The sequence below is a fragment of the Lygodium microphyllum genome, chromosome 27 (assembly GCF_053477565.2).
Source record: "Lygodium microphyllum isolate KBCC chromosome 27, Lygodium_microphyllum_v1.1.10, whole genome shotgun sequence".
NCBI lineage: Eukaryota > Viridiplantae > Streptophyta > Polypodiopsida > Schizaeales > Lygodiaceae > Lygodium > Lygodium microphyllum.
This window is the reverse complement of record NC_141161.1, coordinates 46,171,206-46,197,632: the sequence shown is the minus strand read 5'-3', so window position 1 is coordinate 46,197,632 and position 26,427 is coordinate 46,171,206. Positions and strand designations below refer to the sequence as shown.

General features: G+C 42.6%; 1 protein-coding gene across 1 annotated transcript; it reads left to right on the top strand.

Annotated features, from left to right (window-relative positions):
* Nucleotides 1-1,260: 1,260 nt before the first annotated feature.
* LOC148012280 (E3 ubiquitin-protein ligase DIS1-like) lies at nt 1,261-23,322 on the top strand. The gene is made up of 4 exons (XM_087669815.1): nt 1,261-1,478; nt 21,292-21,641; nt 22,294-22,680; nt 22,854-23,322. Exons 2-4 carry the CDS (start codon nt 21,396-21,398, stop codon nt 23,172-23,174), a joined length of 954 nt encoding a protein of 317 aa, XP_087525941.1. The 5' UTR covers nt 1,261-1,478; nt 21,292-21,395; the 3' UTR covers nt 23,175-23,322.
* Nucleotides 23,323-26,427: the final 3,105 nt, after the last annotated feature.

The following is a 26,427-nucleotide window of genomic DNA, read 5'->3' as shown; positions in this document are numbered from 1 at the left end:
TGAGCAGACTTGTAGAGGATCGCGACATGTCTATGAGTACTCGAGTGTTGGGATGTGATAGCCAGAGTGCTGTGTATCTGGCTAAGAAGGCCATGTATCATTCACACACAAAACATATAGATGTGCGATATCACTTCATCAGACAGATTCTAGAAGATGGTCTAATCACATTGATCAAGATCAAAACACAAGACAACCCTGCAGATGTTCTCACTAAAAGTATAAGCAAGGCCCAGCATGAGCATTTCAATCCATCATGATCATATGCTTTTAATTTTGCAACTAGTAAGTACTCCACTTAGTTGGAAAAGGGATGAAGTTGTGGGATAGGATTCTAGGAGGAGATGGTGGTTGGATGCATGGTAGGTGGAGCTGGTATAAATATGGAAAAACCCATCTGGTAATGTAATGGGGATTTTGTCTCATTGAAGGGATTGTGTACGTGGGTAAGAATAGTTACACCTAAAATATGCTAGAAAGGAAATGCAAAGCTTGGGGTTATGGCATGGCATGCCATGTTAGTGGTAAGAAAGGATCCACCACCCTTTGTGAATGGCCAAAGAGTTTTGACTTGCCAAAATAGGTTTTAGCCCTTTTCCTATGCCTTGTTATGCACCTATAGGGAAAGAAAGCACCATATACCACATTTTAGTATCATGCATTTATGTTTCCTATTAAGTGAGAGATGTTATTGAGAGTTGATTAGTGGTGTCCTTGTAGGATGTCAGATCTTGAAGGGCTTATTGTCAAGGAGTTGTATCATTAAAACATTCAAATCTTAAATCTCTTGGAACTCATGTACCCTCTCATCCAACCTTGGGGGATTCACTATATGCAAACCCTTACTCTCATGTGCGCTCTAGGCCTAATTTAAACATCCATCACTTGTTAGTTTGAATCGACACATCCTTTTTGTATTCAATTGGTGAATATCCTCTTGAAATGATATCTGCTTGCATGTAAAAAATGTCTAAAAAGCGGATATTAAAACCAAGTGTTACACCTTCAAGTTGATGAGTGACCTCTCGAGAGCATCCAATTGGGCTACCTCTCATTAGGACCACGTGTTCGATATTTTTTAATGGTAATGTGATGCCTTTTGGAATTCCTTATTCGATGGGTATACCATCCCTTTTTCACCCTAGGTTGGAAACACCACGAAAGGTAAATGCACTTAAAAAGAGCGAGGCGATTTGAACCTTTGACCTTCCACAACTCACATGAAGCAACCTCACGCATTCTGCCCATTTTGAGTACTTTTATACACAGCGAAATATATACGCGTTTTTATGACACGTAATGGTTGTACAAATACTTTCCCTAGCGAGCTGGTCCGCAGCTTAGGCCGATGAAGATGAAGATCTGCTCGCAGCAGCGGTCTTCTGGCCAGTATATCTCTGTTATTAGGGCATAGCTGGCCAACAGAATGTTGTCTTCGTTTTGAGGGAAACGGTCGCGGTGGAAGTTCTTAAATACAGGTCTGACTTTTGATCGCCCTAGGTTTTCAATCTGTGCTTCTGTGTTTATTTGCAGTTATGGTTGAGTCATAAAGCTTTGGCATTATCATTAGCTATCGACAGGGTGTGGATGATTAGGATTTGACACATGAATAGAATTGGGCTGGTCCGAGCAGCTCACCTGCAACAGCTTAAGGAACCTTTTTTGCCGGCTATTCCTGACGGACCGCGCTTAGATTCCTCAAGCTAGGGTAGATGTACTGCCGATGATTTAATTATGGTGAAGAGAAGGTTTACACGCGTGCCAGGAATTTGTGCTTATTTACTGGCCTTGCTGTTTGGTGTTTGTCGTCTACCCTGCTACATCCATCTTTCAGTATGCCACTTTTGTTGTTTCAGTTACAGCGCCTTTGACCATACCATGCCATAATTCTTTATGGCCATATTATATAATAATGTACAGTTCAGGAAAACACAAATTGACCAATTAGTGGTTTCATTTCTGTCCAGTACATAAATTACACGCATATTTATGCTTTGTTGATTTTGTGTCTGAACAACCTTCAAGTTGTATTAGGAAAAAGGGATAAAGAACTCAATCCCATCTGTTATCTTGTATTATTGTAGCTAAGGCTCACAGTTTGGGTGACACACAACTACCATTGAATCATTGCTGCTAGGGATATGAACACTGCCTTGTGAAGGGGAACTATTGCCAATTATTCCTCCATGCTTATCTAAAGTTACACTGCCAACAATTGCTATATGCCCTATTTGTTGAAGTGACTAGTAAGTTCTTTAGTTGGTTTCTGATTGAGATTATTGAGCTCCTTTCAGAGCTTGAACTTAAACTATTGTGCATCTGTGCCGAACACCTTGTTCAGTTCTTGTCATGCAAACTTGGCATTTAGAATACCATCAATGTAATTTGTTCATACATTGATGGTTCCAACAACATTAAATCCAAGAGGCTTCTCATTGCTTGCTTGCTGGTCATTTTCAAGAGTAGCTTTTGTGTCACATTCTTACTCATGCCCTACAAATCCTCCCTCATAGCAAATAAACTTTTTGAAAACATGCGAACTTTTCAATTTATATTGGGTAGCCATAGCTTAATGTGGGGAGGTCTCACTTGTCTTATGTCGCTACTTGTAGTATCTAGCTTTGTACAATGGTTTGACTAGCGGAATGTAAAAAGCCATGCTCAAGTCCCACCACACTTGCATATGGATAAGGCTAGCATGCCTCACCCCCACCACCACCCCCTTACACTACCTTTGTGGCATTTGAGAGTTGTGAGGTGTGATGATACCATTAGGGCTAGAAGAATGATTTTGGGACTGTTGTAGTCTTCATATCATGGCCGAAATTTGAGTCAGAAACTAAGGACAATGAAGACTCAAAGGAGTTATTGCCCTTCTTCTTCTTCTTTTGCCTTTGTGGCATCGGAGAGTTGTGAGGGATGATGGCACCATTAGTGTTTCAACGATTCCGGGGTTGCTATAGCCTTCATTGCATGGCTAAATCTATGTTGGAATTTGAGGATGATGAAGAAGTAGAGGGGTCTTGCCCATCTTATTATTATTCTTCTTCTCCTTCTCCTTCTCATTTTCCTCTATTTTGCAATGTCACTAGCTTATTGAAGTCCTTTTGCAAAGGTGCTTCTTCTTGCCACAAAAGTAGCATTGACCCTTCTATGTCATCCCTTTTTGGAGCAGCCAAGGCACTTGGATGAGGGCTATGAAAGAATGAGATAGCAACCTCCCTTGTAATTGTAAGATAGATTCTTGCTTCACTACCATCGATGTCATGTGTTAGGAACTAATGAGAGAATTAGATGTTTGAGCTCATAAGGCGTTTGCCATACCGATTAAATGTTGGAGGCAATTTGTATAGAATAGTCCCTTTTGAATGAGCTTCTGATAGAGCAAATTGCATGTTGTAAAGTTGATCTTGGATGTGTGTTACTTGGAGAATGTAGAAGTGAATCATATTGGCTGAATTGAAATGGATGTTTTGTAACTAACCGTAGAGGGTGACAGACCTCATGGTTGATGAAGCCTCGTACATAAGTTGGAGCTCCTCCCATGCCTTGAGAGATGTCTTGCAAAAGGTGACCACTGGTAGGACTTCCTTTGAGATGCATTAAAAAAGCACTGAATATGTTTTGGCATGGTTTTTGTGCCATTTAGGGACTATTTTCTTATAATTGTCTTTATCATAGTGAGATGGAAGAGGAGAGGGTCTTGAGGCACACAAGGCAAAATGTGAAGCCGTATAGAAGAGATGGTTCTGCACAAATTGCGCTCTCGTTACCACATTCTGAGTTAGATAGTCAATGCATTTAAGCTTGTCATCTGTGTTACAACATGGATGAGCCATTGATAAACAATATGCAAAGAAGATGAGTAGGTGGTGTAGAGAGAATGCCTGAGGCTGTTGTGGTTAGTAAGCCCAATATAAGAGTTCAATAGTTCAAGGAAGAGGGAACAATTCAAATTAAGGACAAGATGGAGGAATAGCATGCAAAGTGAGTATAGTGAGTAGAGGCACAACAATCAACACTTGTGAACCTTTCCTTTGCAGAAAATATGGTAACATAAGTAGGAAAATGTTGATTCTTGTGAAAAATAATTGAAACGGATTGCAAATACATGCACACTTGGATACTTGATTCAGGTTCGTCCTTTCACGTCACACCATATCATGAGTGGGATTTTGACTACAATGGTAGTGTATGTGGTGTTGTCCACTTGGGGGATAACTATGCATGTAAAATTGCAGGCATGACAGTGTGAAAGTGGAATTTCAGTATGGCTCCGTATTTGTTTTGCATAATGTGAGGCATGTATCTCAGCTCAAGAAGAGCTTGATAAGCACAGGGCAGCTAGATGATGAAGGCTATCACACCACTTTTGGGGATAGCAAATGGAAAATTTGTAAGGGCTCTCGCATTGTTGCCAAGGGCTCCAAAAGCGATACCTTGTATCCTTTGCATGTATCTAGTGTGCATGACCATGTAGTCGCCATAATTGAGTAGCCAAGTGTTTCTTTGTAGCATAGCCTGTTGGGACACATGAGTCATACTGGAATGAAAGTGTTTTTTTACTTGGGTTATTTGCCGTCTTTGAGGTATGTTGATTTTAAACAGTGTGATCATTGTATTTATGGTAAGCATGCTCAAATGTCACATAAGAAATCTCTTTTTCTAAAGCCTTAATCCTCACAGTTGGTACATTCAGATGCATGTCAAATACCAGGGTTATTGTAGGAGCGAGCACAAACTCAACTGCCAAGATCCACGAACCGCTTATTGTTCAAGCTTTTCAAGCGAGCACTAATGGCTACCTCTCACATAGCCAACGTGCTATCCTTCTCTACGAGTGTAGTGAGCTTACCTTGATGCCCGATCGAGTTGCTTTCTCTCTCAAGCACTCCGATAGCTCCACGATTCTTGATGCAAGCTCAAGCATCCTCAAGCCTCCATCTTCCATAGCGGCACGCAAGAGAAGAGAAGAGAAGAGAAGAGAATAAGAAAGGAGATGGTGGAGAGCTTCATCTCCTTGATCCCTCACCCCCACACACTTCCTCCCTCACACTCTCACACTCCCTCCCTCAAGCATACACAAGCAAGCAAAGAGAAGAGGAGAAGAGAAAAAGGTTAGTCTCTTGTTGCTACACATCAAAGAATGAGCTCTTATTCACTTTTTGAACTTTATATACAAAGCCCTAAATCCCCTTTGGGCGGTCATCTCCTTTTTACGTAGCCGACCATAGTCTAGGCACTTTTTTTCATTGTGCTGCTATCTTTTTAGCTTCCTTCCTACCGCCCATCTACATTTACAATTTGAACAGGTCGGAGCCCGATGCTCTTAAAATAAATCATGGTCCGCCTTGCGTTCTTTTACAAAAGTGTTGACTTGCGTTTTTTCTTGTGCGTTTCTCCTTGATTTAGGACTTTTTCACACTTGTGTTTTCCGATTTTTCTTGGCGTGCCTTCGTTTTCCATTCCACTTTTGCCTTGGCCTTGTCTTCTACTTTAGATTTTTTGGATTTTCCACCTTGTTCGCTTGAGGGTTAACATTACTTTCCCCCTAGTTAAGTGCCAGTCCCATGGCACTTACTGGGTTGTGAGTCGGACGGTGTTGCTGGGGTAGCTAGGTGGCTTTTTGAGTTTGTATACAAACCGTATTGGGGGTGGGTTGGAGGGATTTATGGAACTGGAAGGTTCTTGAGTTGGGAATGAACCTTGGTATTGGAGGGAAGTATGGATATGTTGGAGGGATTTATGAAACTGAAAGGTCCTTGCGTTGGATATGATCCCTGGTGCTGGAGGGATTTATGGACTTGTTGGAGGGATTTATGGAACTGAAAGGTCCTTGCGTTGGATATGATTCTTGGTGCTGGATGGATTTATGGACCTATTGGAGGGATTTATGGAACTGAAAGGTCCTTGCGTTGGATACTATCCCTGGTGCTGGAGGGATTTATGGACTTGAAATGCCGATGGTGTTGGATGGATCCTGGTGGGAAGAGAGGCTAATGGGCGGATCCATCTTTAAAATTGAATATGGTGGTAGTGTGAGTGCGCAAGGGAAGAAGAAACACAAACACAGAGGGGAGAGAGAGAAAGCAGAGAATGAAGGAAGAAAATCTGCACTGACTGAAATGAATGTTGAATACACTGAAATGGACTGATCAATCCCTGCACGCAGCCCGAAGCGTCAGTGAGGGCACCAGATCAAGCTGGAAACAAAGGCAGAACCAATACCGTAGTGGGAGAGGAGAGAGACTGTGCTGAACCTGCGAAAAACAATGTGTATGGCTGATGGGGGGGGCTGCCATATATAGCCCCCCCGCCACAAAACTGGCCGACTAGCCAAAATCTGGCCGACTTGGCCAAGACTGGCCGATTGCACCAAATAACAACCACTAAAGGTTGACTGAGCTCCTCTGTCTGCTGCCAGACTCTGACAGGAGATCACAACCAAGAGATGACAGACTGACATTGAAATAAAGCAGGCTAACACCCCCTCTCAGATCGTGGGAGGGTTTGAAGACCTAACAACCGCATGTGGTGAAGCAAAGAAGCCTGAGGCAAAGGCTTCGTGAAGAGATCAGCTGCATTGGCCGCCGTGGGACAATAGGCCACCGCCAGCTCCGAATCCACAATCCGCTCTCGAACATAGTGGTACTAAACCTCAATGTGCTTCGTGGGAGCATGAAACACCGGGTTCTTTGCCAGAGCAAGGGCACTCTGGTTGTCCATGCGCAGCTCCGTAGGTCCTGCCTGGGAAAAGCCAATCTCCGCCATCAAGCGACGGAGGTCTTCATAGCGGTCGAACATAAGGTCCGATACTCAGCCTTTGTAGAAGAAAGTGCCACAGTAGGCTGCTTCTTGCTGCTCCAAGAGATAGCACCGGATCCAAGGGTGAAAGCATAACCTGTAGTGGATCGTCGCGAAGCCACATCACTGGCCCAGTCAAAATCACTCCATCCAGAAAGAGTGATCCCATCTCCATACATGATCCCGTAGGATCGAGTCCCCTGTAAATATCGAAGAACACGCAAGGCTGGCCTCCAGTGGTCCTGTGTAGGAGTCTTCATAAAAGAAGACAACAAAGCCACCACAAAAGAGATATCCGGCTGAGTGTGAAGAAGCCAGATAAGTGAACCAACAAGGCACTTGTAACGGGTGGCATCAGAAAGGGGAACACCATTTGCCAAAAGTTTGGACTCAGGGTCCATGGGGCATGAAATAGGCCGACACTCCGCCATACCAAACTCCAAAAGAAGTTCGGAGATGTACATGTGCTGCGAGATAAAGATGCCCTGTGCCATCTGATAGATCTCCAGTCCTAGAAAGAAGTGAAGGATCCCTAGATCCGTCATGTCAAACTCCTGTCGTAGAATAGATCGAGTATGCTCCACTGGCGGAGTGTCGCTCCGTGTAATAATAAGATCATCTATATACAAGATAAGCAAAACACAAAGAGAACCCGCAACCTGAAAGTAGAGGTTGGGGTCATGATCGGAGCGCTGAAAACCACTCTGAAGAAAGAAGCGGTCAATTCGCTGGTACCAAGCACAAGGAGCCTGCTTCAGGCCATATAGGGCCTTCCGCAGCCTGTAGACATGATCCTCCTTCCTCTACACAAGAAAACCGGGAGGCTGTGAAACATAGATCTCCTCCTCAAAGACGCCATTCAGAAAAGCTGACTTGACGTCCATCTGATAAACAGGCCAATGGTGGTGAGTTGCAAGAGCAAAAATAACTCGAATGGTAGACATCCGAGCTGTAGGAGCAAAAGTCTCAAAGTAATCCAAACCTGCTCTCTGTGCAAAACCCTTGGCAACAAGCCTAGCTTTATGCTTGTCCAAGGAGCCATCTGCAAGATACTTGGTCTTAAAAACCCATTTCACACCTATCACCTTCCGTTTCTTGGGACGCGGCACAAGCTCCCAAGTATGGTTCCGCTCAAGGAATCGAGCTCTGCTTGCATAGCCTATCTCCAAATATCCTGTGCAAGAGCCTTCTCCACTGTGGAAGGCTTAGAATCCTGAAGAATTTGTGACATAAGAGCATAGTTCACATAGAGTGAACTATCCCGCTAGGCCTGTAAGCAGGCTGATTTGCGTGGACCTGTAGAAGAAGCAGGAAAGTGAGTAACACCTGAATCCTGCATAAGCCGGCGATACCACAAAGGAATCCGAAGAGACTCCTGCTGCGAGGGAGACTGAGTAGCCTCCGGAACCTGTAAAGCACCTGTCTCAGAAAGGGACTCCCTCGCACCAAGGGAAGGTAGATCCCCCTTATCTAAAGAAGGCTCCCCATTGGATGACTGTGGATCCCTAGAAGACTCTGAAGGGGTGGAAGTACTCGAAGAAGAAGGAGTCACATCCGCCAAAGGGGAGGGGAAGCCGAAGTAGGAGGAGGAATAGGAGGGGGAGGAGCCGAAGAAGAAGGAGGGGTGCTAAGAGATATCTTGGAAGGAAGGGAAGGGAGAGAAGGTGGGGGAGGGGCCGGCGATGTCGAAGAAGCACCTGGAAGAGAACCATCAATCGGATCCTCGGAGGCCGAAGCCTCATCGAAGATCACATCCTTACTCACCTCAATCTTTCGGGTAGTTAGGTCGTAGAGCCGATATCCCTTCGTGGTCGTGCTATAGCCCACGAAGATAAGCTGTCTCGACTTAGAGCCGAGCTTCGTCTTTCTCTTCTTCTTGTCCACATGGACAAAAGCAGCACATCCAAAGATGCGAAAGTGGGACATGGAAGGCTTTCTCCCAAAGAAGGTCTTGAAAAGGAGTCATGTCCTGCAATGCCGAAGTTGGAGAGCGGTTGCGAATATGCACCGCTGTAGCCACCGCCTCACCCCAAAGGGAATGAGGAAGACTCCTATGCTCCAGCATGGATCGGGCCATCTCCACCATGGTCCGATTCGCACGCTCCACAACACTATCTCGGATGGTGTATTCGGATGGGAATACTCCACCTGAATGTCGTGATCCCTGCAAAACTGAGAGAAAACGTGAGAAGTGAACTCACCACCGTGATCAGCTCGTACACCACGAACTTTGGAAGTTGTTTGTGTCTCCACAAACACCTTCCACTCGCAGAAACGGGAGTACGCCTCGCTCGTGTACTCCAAGAAATAAGGCCACACATAACGACTGAAGTCGTCCACAAGTAGCATCAAATACGTGGCCTTCCCAAGGGAGGCCGTGCCCATAGGTCCGTAAAGGTCGGTGTGAACCAACTCAAGCGGAGAAGAAGCCCTCCTGGAAGCAACCTGCGGGTGAGGCTGCCTATGCTGCTTGCCCCTCAAGGAGCTGGGGCATAAAGTGTGTAGAGGAGGAAAATCGGGAAGTCCCTCCACCATCTTTCTCCGAGAAGCCCGCCGAATAGAATCAAGGTTCGGATGCCCATAATGAGCACACCAAAGCAGCTCAAGCTCGTGGGAAGCCCTCGCAGCCAAGGCTGTGAGCTTGTAGAGCCCATGCTCCTGTGTACCTGTCCAAAGAGCATCACCTGAAGAAGCATCCTCCACTGCGACGGCATCCTGTGTAAAGATGACTCGGGTACCTAGCTAAGTAAGACCATGCATAGAAAATAGGTTAAAACCCAAATCAGGTACATAAAGAACTTTGGCGGAAGAAGACCTCCTGTCAGAAAACATAGGTAAAGTCCCCATGCCTCGAACAGGAACTGTAGAGTTGTCACCAATGGTGACAGTGCCCCCTCTTGAACGAAGATCCTGAAGCTAATCCTGTCTAAAGGTCATATGAGAAGATGCTTCGCTGTTCGGCTTCTCTTGAGTGGTAGAAGCTAGGGCTGTATCCTCCTCAACAAAGACATGCACAAAAGCAGACTCTGTCGTGGCTGGGGCCGCCTTTGAGTCCTTCTCCTTGGGCTTCAGATGGGGGTACTTTTGCCAACACTTCTCCTCGGGATGAGTGTCCTTCCCACAGCATGGGCACTTGGGCTTCTTCTCCTTCGCATCCTTCTTGTCCTCCTCCTCCTTGTCCTTGGCCTTCTCCTTCTGTTGCTTCTTCTTGTTGCCGCCACCGGTACCTCCAGTAAAAGCCTTGGTGGAGCCACGGGCTCCCACCTCTTTGAGACGCTCGTCATGCTCCAAGACAAGTGGGGAAAGTTCCTCCCATAGAAGTTTCTCGCGGGTCCTCGAGGTGATGAGGCTGGTGTCGAAGACATCAAACTTGGGTGATGGCAGCTGAGTCAAGAGAATCATCGCCATATCCTCGGATGAAATCACCTGACCAAGAGAGGCTAGCTCGCCTCGCATGTCCTCCATCTTCGTGATGTGCTCCTTCATGGAAGAAGCATCATCAAGATTGAGCATCCCAGCCAGTAATTCTTTCTCATAGACCTGCATAGTCTTCTCTGGCCCTCGCAAGATTCTGCTTTCATAAGCCACTACCCGGCCATCTTGCATTAGCACTGCACCAATGCTATTGCCACAGGCATCACATTGACTTCCTAAGATCTGGCAGAATGATCACTGGACTCGAAGTCATCTTTTCTTTAAGAAGATTAAAAGCTGAAACCTCTTTCTGTGTCCACTGGAAAGAGACTCCTTTCTTTTGTAAAGCATGTAAAGGTGAAGCAATCTCTGCAAAATTGCGAATGAACCTCCTGTAGTAAGAACAAAAACCCAAGAAGCTTCTAACATCATGGACAGTCTTCAAATCTGGCCATGTTCTAATTGCTTCAACCTTAGCAGGATCCATTCGGACACCATCCTTTGACACTATGTGCCCTAGGAATTGGATTTCTTCCAAGAAGAACTCTCTTCTTGCCATTGATAAGTAACCTATTACTGCAAAGCTCATCAAAGACTGCTTTCAAGTGTTCTCTATGCTCTTGTTCATTCTTTGAAAAGACGATCATGTCATCAAAGAATGTACCAACAAAGTGCCTGTATGGACGAAAAATCATGTCCATCATTCGATTAAACGTGGCAGGAGCATTAGTAAGTCCAAATGGCATTACCAAGAACTCATAGAGACCAAACGTGGTCCTAAATGCAGTCTTATGCACATCCTCTTGCTTAATCCTGATCTGGTGGTATCCACTCTTCAAATCTATCCTGCTGAAAATTGACGCTCCTTCCAAACGGTCAAGGATGTCGTCAATTCTTGGAACGGGGAACCTGTTCTTGATGGTACTCTTGTTCAACGCTCGGTAATCTATGCACATGCGCCAAGAGCCATCCTTCTTCTGCACTAGGAGCACTGGTGAGAAAAAGGGAGATGAACTTGGCTGAATCAGCCCTTTCTCCAACATCTCATTCACCTGGCTCAATATCTCTTTCTGTTGGGCTGCACTAACCCTATACGGAGGTCTATTTGGTGGGCTACTGCCTGGCACCAAATCTATTGCATGATCCTCAGACCTCTCTGGTGGCAACTGTGATGGTAATGAGTCAGAAAAACAATCACTGGACTGAGACAAGAAAGCAGACGTGTCTCTATCTAACATAGAAAAATTTGACTCATCATTATCCTTGATATCACGTGCAAAAATCAAGTACGCAAAAAGATGATTCTTTATTACAGATGTAATGGCAGAAGCCGATACAACAGGTACAGACTCTCCTTTAAGCTTCACATCAAGTACATGAGTCTTTCCCCTATGTTCCAAAGTCAGTGTCTTGTTAAAGGCATCCAACACACCATGCTTTCTGAACATCCATGGCATTCCCAACAAGACATCACAGCCTTCAAGTGGCATGATATAAAATTCTTCTGCATCAACATAAGACTGTACATGAAGACGCAGCTTCCCAAGAATGGGTGTCACAGACTCTGAGTGACCAGGACATGCCAACCCTGCCTCTGCTGTGTAGCCCATCTCATCTGCTCTGATGCCCAAAGTAGAAGCCAACTCTGGTGAGACAAAGTTTGCCTTAGCTCCAGGATCAAAGAAAATAAGTACATGTTGATCCCTAACTTTACCCCAAGCTTTGCAGAGCTCATTAGCATCCGAGTGTGGCTTGTCTCCCAGCATATCTGGCACTAAACCTGGTGAAGGTTTGGGCTTCTTTCCTTTCCTGTCCTCTTTATCATCATTAGCTGATCTCTTATTCTTGTCCGGACAGTTAGATGCAATATGACCAATCTGCTCACAGATAAAGCATTTCCTCTCAGCCATTAAAGCCTTTCTATCTTCAAGAGACTTGCGCACAAAAGGTTTCTTCTGGTCCTTTGGCTGCTGACCAAAGAACTTGGCTGGCTTCTTCTTGAACTGCCAAGATTTACCTGTACTTTGAGAAATCTGAGAAACCTATTTACCAAATGGCTTCTTTGCTGATAATTTTTCAGATTTGTCCTGTTTAATGCTGCCCCCAAAACCACTTGACTGTCCCAACAATAATGCATTTCCTGTGGTAGCATTCTCAATTAACTGAGTCAAAGTGGTGACCTTTGTCTTTGTACAATAATTCCGGAGTTCCTTGGGCAGCCCACAACAATATTTCTCTATCTGCTGGGTCAATGGCACAACCCTATAAGAAGTGACTGGAAGCAAAGCCCGATCTCAAATTCATTGGTCAACCAAGGAGAAGGAAATACTTGCTTAAAGTAAGTCCAAGTGGCAGGAGCGTGTCCTTGCATCAACAGTGTACTCCACCACTGACTAGCATTGTCCTTAAGAAAAGTGGCAGCTTTCCGAACCTTAGAAGGCTCTGTAAAGTTCCCTCCTGCAAATGCGGCATCAAACTGCTGTAAGAAAGAGAGAGCCTTAGTCCTATCTTCAAATCCTTGAAAGATGTCAAACTGTACGGCTGCACCACCTTCCTTGTATGGCTTTGGCTTCTCATGAGCCATCAAAGGGTCCATAGGATATGCATGTAACATAGGAACACTAATAGGTGGCATAGGAGTTGGCTGACCACTAACTACAGGGCTTGTAGACACAATACTTGCTTGCTGGTTTTTTGGCTGCTGTAAAGTGGCGAGCTGAACTGGCAATGCCTGTGTAACTAGCGTTTCAGCCACCTGTTCCTGGACAATCGGAACCAATCTTGGAGTCTCCATTGACTCCGCAAGCTGCCTTGGTGTTTCCACTGAATCTGCAGCATGCTTACCCTTATCCTGGACCTCTGGTGGATCCGAAATCTTTGCAGATTGCCCAACTTGCTGTAAAGGAAGGGAAGGCTGCAAAAATGCCACAAACCTTGGATTCTGCATCATTTGAGTAAACATACTTACAGCAGCAACTAACTGAGTCTTGAAAATGTCTTCATCCATAGAAAAAGCCGTAAGAACTTGTGGCTCAACCATAGCAGGAGGAGTAACAAACTGTGGAGGTCTAGAAGACTCTCCCACCTCATGAACAACTGGGATCTCCTGTGATGAAGACGCTTCCTCTCTGGTGTCTTCCTTTCTATCAGCCATAATGCACAATTCTGTGTCTTACACCCAAACAAACCCTGGCTCACTCTTTAGGGAAAAAGTGATTCAGTCTCGGCAACGGAACCATGTTACCGGCCTGTTCACTGGGAAGGGCGGTAGTGTACAACCAAAATGTATAAATGCTTTCACCCAATTCACAGTCGCCCAATTTACCTGAACTTAAAGACACAGAATCAAGAAGAAATACAGGAAGCTAGAATGCTCCTGTTGCCACACAGACACCCTGTTGGCCCCTAAGTTAGGCGCCCCTTGCGGTATTTTTTTATTTTTAAAAAGAGAGAGAGTACAATAAGCTGTCTTTCACCAATTCTGGGTGAAATTTGGCAGCATAACAGTACAATTACTGACCCAAATCAAGTTAACCAGGAGGGGAAACTCTGCCCAAGTCTGAAACTTCTGGTTGGAGTGCAGAAGTGACCATTTCAGTCTGCTGTAATTACTGGTTCAGACCTGTTCTGAAACCTGTTTACAACTCATACTGTTCCCTGCACTATTTAGCCCACTGTAATTACTGGTTCAGACCTGTTTTGAAATTGTCTTCAGTTGATGCTGTTCCTTGCACTGTCTTGCATCATTTGGGCCAAGTGCCCCTTGATTCTAACATCAATTGGGCTCTGAAATAACATCTGAACAGTCCAGAATCAGTACTGATTTGGTGCTGTTTCAGACACCTGCTTGGTGAGGTTAACACCCTCACCTGTCCCTGCTGGGAACTGCAAACAATTGCTCCTATTCCTGAAGAAAAGAGGCTCTTGCCTCATGCAAAAACAACATATTCCACACAGCTGTACCTGAATCAGAAGAAAAGCCCTTGATTCTGCAGCATAACCATACTGTCAGGGAGAGAGAGAGAGAGAGAAGGAAGCAAGCCCAGCCCTCTGTGCATCATAGACAAGGTATGCCAGCTCTCAAGAGCTCTCCATCTGCAGCAATCCATCTCCCTTTCACAAAAATGAGCCCCCCATGCATTGAAACTCGTTTTTGTGCTGCCCTCTCTCTCTCTTTTGGGAATTTATGCCCAAATTGTGACACATAGCATACATGTAACAATTTTCCTGTTTAAACCTTTCGGTCTAAAATTCTCCATCCTCGGTTCAAAATTTGACCTCGGCACAGACCAGAGGATTAATCCTCGTACATAAACGAAGATAATGACGCAAACAGATTCTGGGGTCCAAAAATAGTAACTCCCTAAATTTTAGGAGTTGCTTCCATTGCATCCCCACTAGTCTTCTGACCATCTTTGCAGACTATGGCTACATCCAAATTTGTAATGTAGCTCAATTGAAAGTGAATTTCCATTGATGACCCCACATGGACTAATCTCTTGAAGATTTGTCCATCTTCACTTTGAACTAATTTCTTCCAGGCTAGTTCTTCAACACACTTGTCCATATACACTTTCACAAGTCTCTTCCAGACTTGTTAATCTACAGTGCCATCAGTCTCTTCCAAACTTGTACTGGACCTTAACTGTCCAGTCTTGACTCATTAGACATTCCTGTCCGTTTCACATTCTGGCCATGCAACTTAGGCGTTTAGATTTCAAGAGGGATCCTTCCAAAAAGAAAAACCAAATAAAGTATGTAATAAAGAAATCAACAAAAAAGGTAATAGTTGTCACAGTCTTGTGACACAAGACTTTGGAAATTTGGGGATTTGTCCAGATTTGATGTGAGTAAGATGCAACAGTGATGTCTGTCTCGGAAATTGCAGGAATTTGTGACATTTTGTCCTCGAGATTTGGGGCTTTTCATTTACATGCACAAATTGGGCTGAAATTAACCCAATTTCTTGACATTGAGGCACATTGGACCTGTGTAATTTGGGGCTTTTGCAATTTGGGCAAAATCTGTGCAGCATTTGGTCATTTTATGTACATGTAGGTTGAATTCCACGCAATTTGGACATCAACACTTCGTAAAATTTGGCGGTTTTGCTGAAATTTCCCTATTTTGGCAAAATTGGCCTGTTCTATGCATGACAGAGAAAATGCAGATGTGTGTTTGATGCTTTGAGCACAAAATTTTGGGGCTTTTGACCATTCGTGTCAATTTTTATGCCCGTGGGTACATATAAACAGAAATCACAGCTGAAATTTTGGGATTTCTCATGTAATGTGATGCATATGCCCTTGGAACAGCTGTAATCAGTTGGATAATGCTGTAGCACATGGTTTGGTGCTTCTGAAAATTTAATTACAGATCTGAAATCTGTGCTTCTGCGCGGTCATTTATTGCTGATTGGTACTTGTTTGTACCTTGGTCGCTTGGGTGACAGTTTGGGCCTGCATTGGCTGGTTTTTGGGTCACATTTGGGCTGAAAATCATGGCTGGCAGCAATGACAGCAGTAATCTGATGCACATAAAGAAGCTTGAAGGTGCACATAATTTTGCAGTTTGGCAAAAGTAGTGCTACAATATCCTGTTACAAAAGAAGCAGGCAAAGCTGATCAAAACCAAAGGGGCAAAGCCCGCGGACATGGATCAGGACGATTGGGATGAGTTAAATGACCTTGCACGCTCAACCATAGAGCTATCGATTTTTGATGCCTTACTGTTCAACATTGAAGGTTTGGATTCTGCATATGCTATATGGACTAGACTGGAAGAACTGTATGCACAGAAGAGTACTGTAAGCAAAGTGTATTGGCTGAAAAAGCTTATGGATTTGCATATGAAAGAGGGTACGGCAATGTCTACTCACTTGAGTGAGTTTAACTCCATTTTCAGCCAGCTGGTTGCCTTGAAGTTCATGATTGATGAGAAATTTAAGGCTACTTTCTTGCTTTGCACTCTACCAGAGAGTTGGGATACATTTAGGACTGCTATGAGCAATTCTAATGTGATCCTTTTGTATATCGATGTAGAGAGTGCTCTACTTATGGAAGAGATGAATTGGCAGAACAATGCATCCAGTAAGTCTTCCATACCAGGGGTAGATCACAACAAAAGGGGAAATATGATGGCAAGGGACGCATTAAATCATGTGGCAAAGATGTTGAATGCCATCATTGTGGCAAGAAGGGTCACTTTAAACGTGACTGCTACTAATGGAAGAAAGGGAAAGGAAAATGCAAGAAGACAGATGATAGCAAGGAATAGAAGAAGGACAGTCAGCCTAAGAAGAGCAGTGTAAAAATTGAAGAGGTGAATGTAGTCACTCATAATAGTGACAGTGGGAGTGACGTACTCTTTGTCTCTTCACACTTTGGTGCATATGCTTTACTTGCAGATACAGATGATGATATGCATACCTAGATTCTCAATTCAAGTGCTTCCTTTCATGTCACCCCTCATCGTGAGTGATTCTCTGACTATACAGGGGATTGACATGGTGTTGTCCATCTTGGGGAAAACTATGCATGTGAGATTGCAGGTATTGGCAGTGTGCAGTTACAGTTTCAGCATGGCTCTGTCTTTACACTTCAGTATGTACGGAATGTACCTCAGTCCAAGAAGAGCTTGATTAGTACAGGGCAGCTAGATGATGATGGTTTTTATACCACCTTTGATGATGGAAAATGGAAGATCTGTAAGGGATGTAGGGTTATTGCTAGAGGTTGCAAGAGTGATACTTTGTATCCACTTCATCTATCTAGTATGCGTGACCATGTTGTTGCCATGACCGAGCAACCAAGTGTTTCTTTGTGGCATGGCCGATTGGGACACATGAGTCAAACAGGAATGAAAGTGCTTTCTCGTTTGGGTTACTTGCCTTGTCTTCGTTATACTAATTTCGAGCATTGTGATCATTGTATTTATGGTAAACATGCATAGACATCTCATAAAAAGTCTCTTTCTTTGAAATCTTCTCCTTTAGAGTTAGTACATTCGGATGTATGTCAAATGCCAGGATTATCTTTAGGGGGCAAGAAATATTTTGTCATCTTTGTTGATGATGCTACACGGAATGTATGGGTTTACCCTATTCGTAGCAATGATGAAGTGCTAGACAAGTTTAAAAAATTCTTGGCATTGGTTGAAACAAACAGATAAGACACTTAAGTGTCTTTGCTTTGACAATGGTGGGGAATATGTGTCCAAGGCCTTTCAAGCATTTGTGACAGCAAAGGGATAAAGAGGGAGCTCATTGCCCCTCATAATCCACCCCAAAATGGAGTTGCAGAGTATGAATCGGACCATACAGGATAAGGTCCATACTATGTTGTCTCATGCTGCATTACCCCATGGTTTTTGGGCAGAGGCTGTTATGACAGCCGTTCACTTGATTAATTTGTCACCAAATAGGTCTTTTGGGGGGGGGGGGGTTTTGGGGGAGTTTCCCAAGAAGCGTGGTCAGGAAGCCACCTTCATATGCTCACTTGAAAGTGTTTGGCTGTGAGGCTTTTGTGCACATTCGTAAAGAAAAACATAGCAAACTTGAGCCAAAGTCCTGTAAATGCATTTATCTAGGATATGATGACGAGGGTGAAATGGGATATAGATTGTGGGATCCTGAGAAAAGGAAAGTAATACGCTTCAATGATGTTATCTTCCGGGAAGATCGCATGTACGAACAACCCGAAAAGACTGAGGAGGTCCGTAGGGTTGTATTCCGGGAAGAAATACCTTTTGGACAGCAAAATGTGCCCACTGTACAGCATCAAATATCTGTTGTAAGTGAACTTGTAAATGCAGGAAATGATGCTGGAAATGATCAGCCAGCTATTGCCCATGATAATGAGCCATTACATGTGCAGGAACAGCTAGGACAGTAAGCTGTTAATGCTGATTTGCAAGTTGAAATGCGAGGACAGCATGCTGAAAATGGAAATTTGCAGGAACAGCCAGCAAACAATGACCATTGGGTTAGGAGATCGTCTAGGGCTACTAGACAACTTCAGAGATTTGTTCCTGGCGCAAACAATGTGGCTGATTATGTCAAGTTGACCGACTTTGGTGAACTGTCTTGCTTCAAGGAAGCAATAGACAGACAGGACAACAAGAAATGGTATAAAGCCATGTTGTCAGAGATGGAATCTCTTGAGAAAAATGGCACTTGGGACTTGGTGTAGTTACCTAAAGGGTAGAAAACACTTCCATGCAAATGGGTTTACAAGATGAAGGTCACTTCTGATTCCTCATCAAAATACAAATCAAGATTGGTTGCAAAGGGGTACAAGTAGGAGCATGAAATTGACTTTGATGAGATTTTCTCTCCTGTAGTCAAGATGACTACATTGAGAACCATTTTGGACTTGGTTGCAGTTGAAGATATGGAGCTTATACAGATGGATGTAAAGACTGCATTTTTACATGGTGATCTGCATGAGGACATATATATGCAACAGCCTAAAGGGTTTGTTGAACAAGGGAAAGAAAAGATGGTATGCAAACTCAAAAGGAGTTTGCATGGGCTGAAACAAGCACCAAGAGAATGGTATCATAAGTTTGATACATTCATACAGTCCCAAGGCTTTCATAGAAGTCAAGTGGACCATTGCTTATACACCAAGAAAACAGTAGATGACAGTTTGATTATCTTGGTTTTGTATGTTGACATACTGATTGTTGGCAGGGATACTCATGCCTTGGACTCATTGAAGCAAAGTCTTCATGGCATCTTTGACATGAAAGATATTGGAAATGCAAATCACATTCTTGGCATGCGAATACTTAGAAATAGGTCAAAAGTATCACTCTATCTATCTCAGCAAGAGTATATCTCCAAGGTTTTGCAGCGTTTCAATATGGAGGGGGAGAAAACGATTGGAGTTCCATTGCCTCCATATGTGAAACTTAGTGCAGAGGACAGCCCTACATCTGATGATGAGAAGGCTGAAATTGCCAAGATACCCTATGCTTCAGCTATTGGCAGTTTGATGTATGCTATGGTTGCTACACGTCCTGACATTGCCCTTGCAGTGGGAGTGGTTAGCAGATACATGGCAACCCCTGGCAAGCAGCATTGGGATGCATTGAAAGGTATTATGAGATACCTCAAAGGCACAAAGGAGTTGTGTATCTGCTTTGGGAAGCAAAAGGCATCTGCTGTTGGCTTTATGGATGTAGACTATGCTGGTCATGCTGATTGCAGGAAGTCCACTTCTGGGTATATGTTTACTTTCACAGGAGCAACAGTCTCTTGGATCTCTAAACTACAAAAGTGTGTTGCATTGTCTACTATAGAGGCAGAGTATGTGGTTGCCATTGAGGCATGCAAGGAAGCTTTATGGCTTCCACGTCTGGTGGGAGAGCTTGGCATCACAGAGTTACCTGTTCTTCATTGTGATAGTCAGAGTGCTATCATGCTAGCACAGAATCCTGTCTTTCATGAAAAGACAAAGCACATATAGGTGAAGGACCACTTCATTAGAGATATACTTGACAGCAAGAGCATTGAGCTTGTCAAAGTGCATACAAATGATAATCCTGTAGACCTTCTCTGTAAGGGTCTTCCAGCAGAGCGGTTTGCTCATTGTCGATAGATGATGGGAGTTGGATAGATATATGTATTTCAGCTTTGTACATACCTAGAGTTAGCTGATTCTTTTCTCCTCTTAAGGTACATTGCCTTTAGGTGGGAGGTTGTTGGGAATAAAGGCCCTCGTGCCTTTAAATGTGCTCAGGTGTGAACACACCCTTAGCACTTGTACTTACACATATATATCTATCTAAAAACCTAAAGGTACACACTTGTCGTTGTACCTAAAAACGTGCTCACTCTCTGCTCTGCTGTCTCTCTCTCTGTGTCTCTCACTGCGCGTAACTATTGACTGTCTCGATCTTCGTGCCTAACCCGTCACTACATTAAAGATACGGCCACCTTTCATTTTGGCGATTGAGTCTTCATTACCATTTTTCACTTTTTACAAGTTTACCTTTACTAAAGAATTGCAAAGGTGTATGCAAGGCTTGCAAGTAACATTGAATAGATTTCTCCAAAGAGGTCACATGTCATTCTTCAAGTAATTTGATCTTGTCCATCATGGACTGTTATGTCAGTTGAGGCTATTCCCACAAGATTGGGTCTATTTTCTTTTTCTACATTGCAAGTTAGAGACATGAGAGAAATTTAGAGAGTGGTTTAGTCTCAGTAGAGAGTCAACATTGAGAACAGCAGGGATGGGTCAAGAAGATCCGTAATGACAATAGGGGTATGTTTACTTCATGAAATTTTGAGAATTTCTGCAGGGGCAGTGGTATCAAGCACCAGTTCCAGGTTCTCTACACCCCTAGTAGAATGGTTTGTTGAGGGGAAGAATAGGATGGTTATGGAAATGGACCACGAAATAATTTAAGGGAGGTAGTTGCATCACGCATTCTGGGCTGAGGTTGCTGCCATTATGGTCAATTTTCTGAACTGCGGTACAAGTTCAGCCCTTGAGGACATCAGTCAAGGGGACCGATTCTAGTATGTTGCTTTGGGCTTTTTTTTTGTGATGTCTATGTACATATACCAGAGGGGAAGAAGAAGTTGGATGCTCAATCCAAACGGCATTATCTTCGTCAGGTATAGTGCCACTTCCAAGGCCTACTGGCTTTGAGATTGAGAGAGACAGACTGTCATCATCAGTCAGGACATGATCTTCGATGAGTATCCTTTGAAGGGGATTGGTCTTGAGCTCTCCAGCTTTCCATTGTCCCAAGACAAGGTGCCCCCACTTTGCAAGACCTTATTTTCTGTCTCAGCACTAAAGCCAACTAGAAATAGGATTTTTGATTCTTAAGAGAAGACTATAATACTGCTTGAAGGATTTTCAACGTATTGAGGTGTGTAAGGACTTGGTACAATTATTTTGGTTTACCTTGTGGACTAATCTGATCTCTTTTACATACACCTTTTGAAGAAAGAGTTCTTTTTACATTACCATTTGAAGAGGTAGCTGTTAGTTTATCTTTGCATTGGAAGCTTATGTTCATTATGCAGCTATAATGGATGGTGTTTTGGGCTTACAGTTACACTGGGAAAACTTTCTGTGGCATTGCCATGTGATAAAGCAAATTTATGTTCTAGAGGTTGTGGATCAATAAAGGACAAATCTGCTTCATTTCACTGTTGCATGTGTTCTCCACGCAACATGGCTCCAAAAAATTTGTGCATTGAGGTTCCAGAGACTTCAGCACAGGAAAGTGACACAGGATTCAACATCATTGATGAATCTGAAGTGGCATCTGGTGCTGCTGTGACAAAGGCAATGGTGTCAATTTCAATGTCTGGGAAAACAGGTACCTCCCCCACAAGCAGTGTCCATGAACTGTTGGAGTGCCCGGTTTGCACTAACTCCATGTACCCTCCTATACATCAGGTGAGCAATTTTTTAATTTTGCCTCATTCTCTTTGCAAAGAATCTCTGGTGTTAATAATATATCCAAAGGAACTTATGAGCTAAAATATATACTTCTTAGATTCAAATATTTTGTGAACTTCTAACCACCCTTTATAGATTCTCGAATGAAGTGAGGTGGTTAGACACAACCAGTCTTTGCTCATCAGTTTCTTGTGTCATAGCTATAGCTATGTTACCAAAAGTCTGACGTACAACAGAATCTTCTTCACAATGCAAGGGACTGCCTGCAGCGTGAAAAACTAGGTTAACTTGTATGGTAGAAACTCTTTGGAATGTAGGGCATAGCTGTGGTAGAGGATCTGGTTGTCTACACAAGGTTTGAAAATTCTCTCCTTGTGTACAATCTTCTCAATGCAAGTAATAACAGGGGCTAGTGTGCAGTTTTTATGTTATCATGAGTCCTATGGATGGATATTTTCAGGAGTGTTATCATTTTCTACTTTCTTATTTTACAGCATCACAACATGTTTTCTTCAATTACACTGCGACTTACATGTTTTCCTTTAATTGCACAGTTTGTCACTGTCTACTTTATTACTATGGGCATCCATTGTTGCGTTGCTGATGTTCTGTTTTGTTGTGGTTGCCACATTGATGGAGCAATTTGTAGTGCCCAAATGGTCACACTCTCTGTTCAAGTTGCAAGGTGCGTGTGCATAATCGCTGCCCGACTTGCAGATATGAGCTTGGAAATATACGGTGCTTGGCTCTGGAAAAGGTTGCCGAATCATTGGAGCTTCCTTGCAGATATCAACATTTGGGCTGTACTGATATTTTTCCTTATTATAGCAAGCTGAAGCATGAGGCACAATGTATGTTTAGACCTTACAACTGTCCATATGCTGGTTCAGAGTGCTTAATAACAGGGGACATTCCAACTTTGGTTGCACATCTGAGGGATGACCACAAGGTGGATATGCACAATGGCTGCACCTTTAACCATCGATACGTGAAGTCAAATCCACAGGAAGTAGAAAATGCAACTTGGATGCTTACGGTATGATGACTCATGCTATTTTAGTACTTATATTGAATGCTGATGTGTATTTTGCAGTATGAATGTGAATTTATTTGTTTCTCTTGTCAGTAGCCGTTAAGAGAGAAATGTGTGATCAAGCTCCACATTGTATGGAAGAGGAAATCTTTGCTCTAAGGATACTGTACTGGCAGGTTTTCAATTGTTTTGGTCAGCATTTTTGCCTCCATTTTGAGGCTTTTCAACTTGGTATGGCACCTGTATATATGGCATTCCTGCGATTCATGGGTGATGACAATGAGGCTAATAATTATAGCTACAGTCTTGAAGTTGGTGCTAGTGGTCGTAAGCTAATATGGCAAGGAGTCCCTAGAAGCATCAGGGACAGCCACAGAAAGGTGCGGGATAGTCATGATGGATTAATTATACAGCGGAATATGGCCTTATTCTTCTCAGGGGGTGATCGCAAAGAGCTCAAACTCAGGGTCACGGGCAGGATTTGGAAAGAGCAGTGAAAATGGAGGACTATTTTGATTCTGCTCGAGTGTAATATATACTTCCTGATCCACCTAGTTAGGCAGGGCAATTCACTTACTTGTGAACCTGCTAAAGGCCCTGTAAAACTTACTAAAACTGAAATAATGTGTTGATTTCTTTTTATCATATGCTATGGTAAACCTACCAAAGCTAGTTTCTATAGTCTGAAGTATCAGTATTTTTCTATCAATTTATGGTCATGTTTAATCATCCTGTGTTTGTTCAAATACACAAGTCTGAGACTGAACTAGGCTCTTGATTTGTACTTCGTTGACAAGTCCTTTTAACAATAGGTCTGTATTAGAGGAGCATTTCGTAGAGGATGCAGGCAAAGTAACCAATCAAACTTTCTGAGAGTGGGTTCATAAATGCCACTAAATGTGTTGGTGCCTTGAAAAGCACGGTCCCAAGCAAATCTTCTCAAGCAAAAGATTGCAAGAAATTGCTACGAGAGTAAGCTTAGACAGTTTTAAGTTCACTTCGAAAGTTGATTGCCTGGTCCACGTGGCACTTTCATTGATTTGATTGTGTGGCATGTCTGTATACCACTGTCTCAACCGGTGAACACATTTTTTACTGAAAGATGAATTTTATTGGCATGGCTGTGGTGGAGACCTTGCTAGGACCAGTTATGATGAAGCAAGCACCTTCAATAATTTACAGATCAATTATTGGCATGCCTTTTGGTCAAGTCTTTCCTAGAAGCAGATGAACATAGGAGGGTGTGATGGGAATTGCAGGTGTTCAAATTAGTAGAGCTTCGAATTATAAATGAACAAATTGCTGCATGTGTAATGGTGTAGACATTCAACTTGATCGGTATTTATAACTTACCTGCTTTTAAAAATGGGAGGCTTGGGTCTTCAGCCTATTCACTTTCTACACTATGGTTGAAATATCACTTTCTATTGAAGTGTTTGCACACTAGTGCCAATGCTTCTATTTTGTTTCTCATTGATGCTATCTCCATTTTATAGAGCTTAATATTTATTGACCTTTAGGTCTTCATGAGCTTCCCATTTGGAGACTTTGAGACATGTAGATGTAATACTAATTGAGGTGATATGTAAACCCATATGTTGGGATGGCCTTTCAGGGATCTTGTTCGATGACTAGATCCGGCCTAGGAAGCAACACTAACAGTCCGATCATATAAAAATAATCTGTTTTTGTTTTGGTGGCCTTTTCAAAATCATTGAAACCAATTACAGGCATGACATTTTTTCTAAGGGCATCTATAAGCATTCAAAAAGTTGCTTGTTTTGTTACAGAGTCTGAATGACATTTGTTGATTGAATCGACAAACAATTCATAGGAACTTCAATGATTTAGGAAATCATCATAGATGTGGACAAAGTAACCACATGAAGTTTTTGCAAGACATCTTCACATGTGCAAGCGACATTCGATTGCTACACAATTCAAGATGGGCATAATCTCTTGGAGGTATAGTGCCCATGATGTAGGAAGCTTACTATGCATGTCAACTTTTCGTGGTGGTTTTTGTGGAAAGTGCATGTTTTGGATGATTGGTACTTTCCTACATTTTGCAACCCTTAAAACAATTGGTATTTGTTGTTGTTGGCTTGTTTTCTTGCATTATGATTGATGAGACATTCTTACGAAGTCATGTTTACGTCTAGCTTCAACAAACTCTTATTGTTGTTAAAAAATTGTATTTTTCATATTTTGGTTTCTCATTTTGCAGTATGTATATGAAAGACACGATAGTCATTGTATCGAGTCATGTTTACATCTAGTTTCAACAAACTCACTCTTATTGTTGTTAAAAAGCATTCTTTTTTTGTACATTGTTGTCTCATTTAGAAGTATAGATATGAAAGATGCAATAATCATGGCTATGTTGGAAGCAAAGATGTTGGATTTGTGGATAGTTAACAATTACATTTCGAGCAATTTATTGGTGCATTTGAGTTATCGAGATGTCCAGGAGCAATGATGAATTCAATGTGTTGTCAGTTGAAAAGCATTGATGGGACCGACTATCCAGGGTGGTAGCATGAGGCTCTTGTTGTTGTACCCACCTTGGCACATTAAACCCTACAAAATATTGGACACCTAGCTTCTAAGGGGAGAGTATAGATTGAACATGAGTTTCATGCCAGCTAATTATGTAAAATACTACTAGTTTGAACCACTCCTCTTGGTACTAGTTTCATCAAAATACATGATACAATACATCTTAGAAATAGCTCAAAAGATAATCATCTAGTTTCTAGAGGGATGCCATAATCCAACTAAAACCATGACTAAATAAGAGATTTGTACATTGTGTAATAATAGAAAGCTAAGCAAATAAAATTTTGGTGGCTTCTTTTTTATAGATAAGATTGATAGATATAAATGATATCTCATCAATGTGATGAATCAAGTTACCATTTGGGTCTCAAAGTTTATGTACAAGTGACGTGCTTTTGGTGCTAAGAAGTAGGTGCTAGTACAAAGTCAAAAAGTCACGATTAAGGGTGTTGTTTGCTCTTTAGAAAACTATAGAGAATCTGAAGGATAGATAATTTTTTCTTTCTTATCTTTTAAAAAGGATAATATGGGACCTTGCAGTAATGGTATTACTAATCATAAGTGATTCTCTCTCTCTCTCTCTCTCTCTCTCTCTCTCTCCACATCCCCTCTCCCCCAAAACAACAAAATAGAACATTCCAAAATGTACATGTTATCCTTTTTTCATCTTCTCCCTTGCTCTCACTCTCCCTAATATAATACAATTAGTAGTATGGAAGGTAGGTGCACATCCATGGAACTAAAAGAGAGAGAAAAAGAGAACATTGCCTTAATATTCGCACACCAATTAGAACTTAAATCCACTAAAAGACTCCAAACACCTCAAAGCAAGAGAAATGAAGAAAAATGCCAATGCTTATATATCAGAACACATACATACAAGTCAAAGATTTCTTGTTCCAAAATGTATATGCCCTTTTTTCATCTTCTTTCTTGCTCTCTCACTCTCTCTAATTTAATACAATTAGTATTGCGGAAGGTAGGTGCATATCTATGAAACTAAAAGAGAGAAAAAGAGAACATTGCCTTAATGAAGGGAGTGAGCCTTGAAGTGGAAGCACGGAGTGGAAGCAAGAGTTATGGTGGAAGAATCAAGAGTAAGAGAGAGAGAGAGACACACACAAGATCTGGGAATTCCAACAGTCACAATGTGTGACCAACCTTCCTTTTATTCAAATATTACTGAAAGAA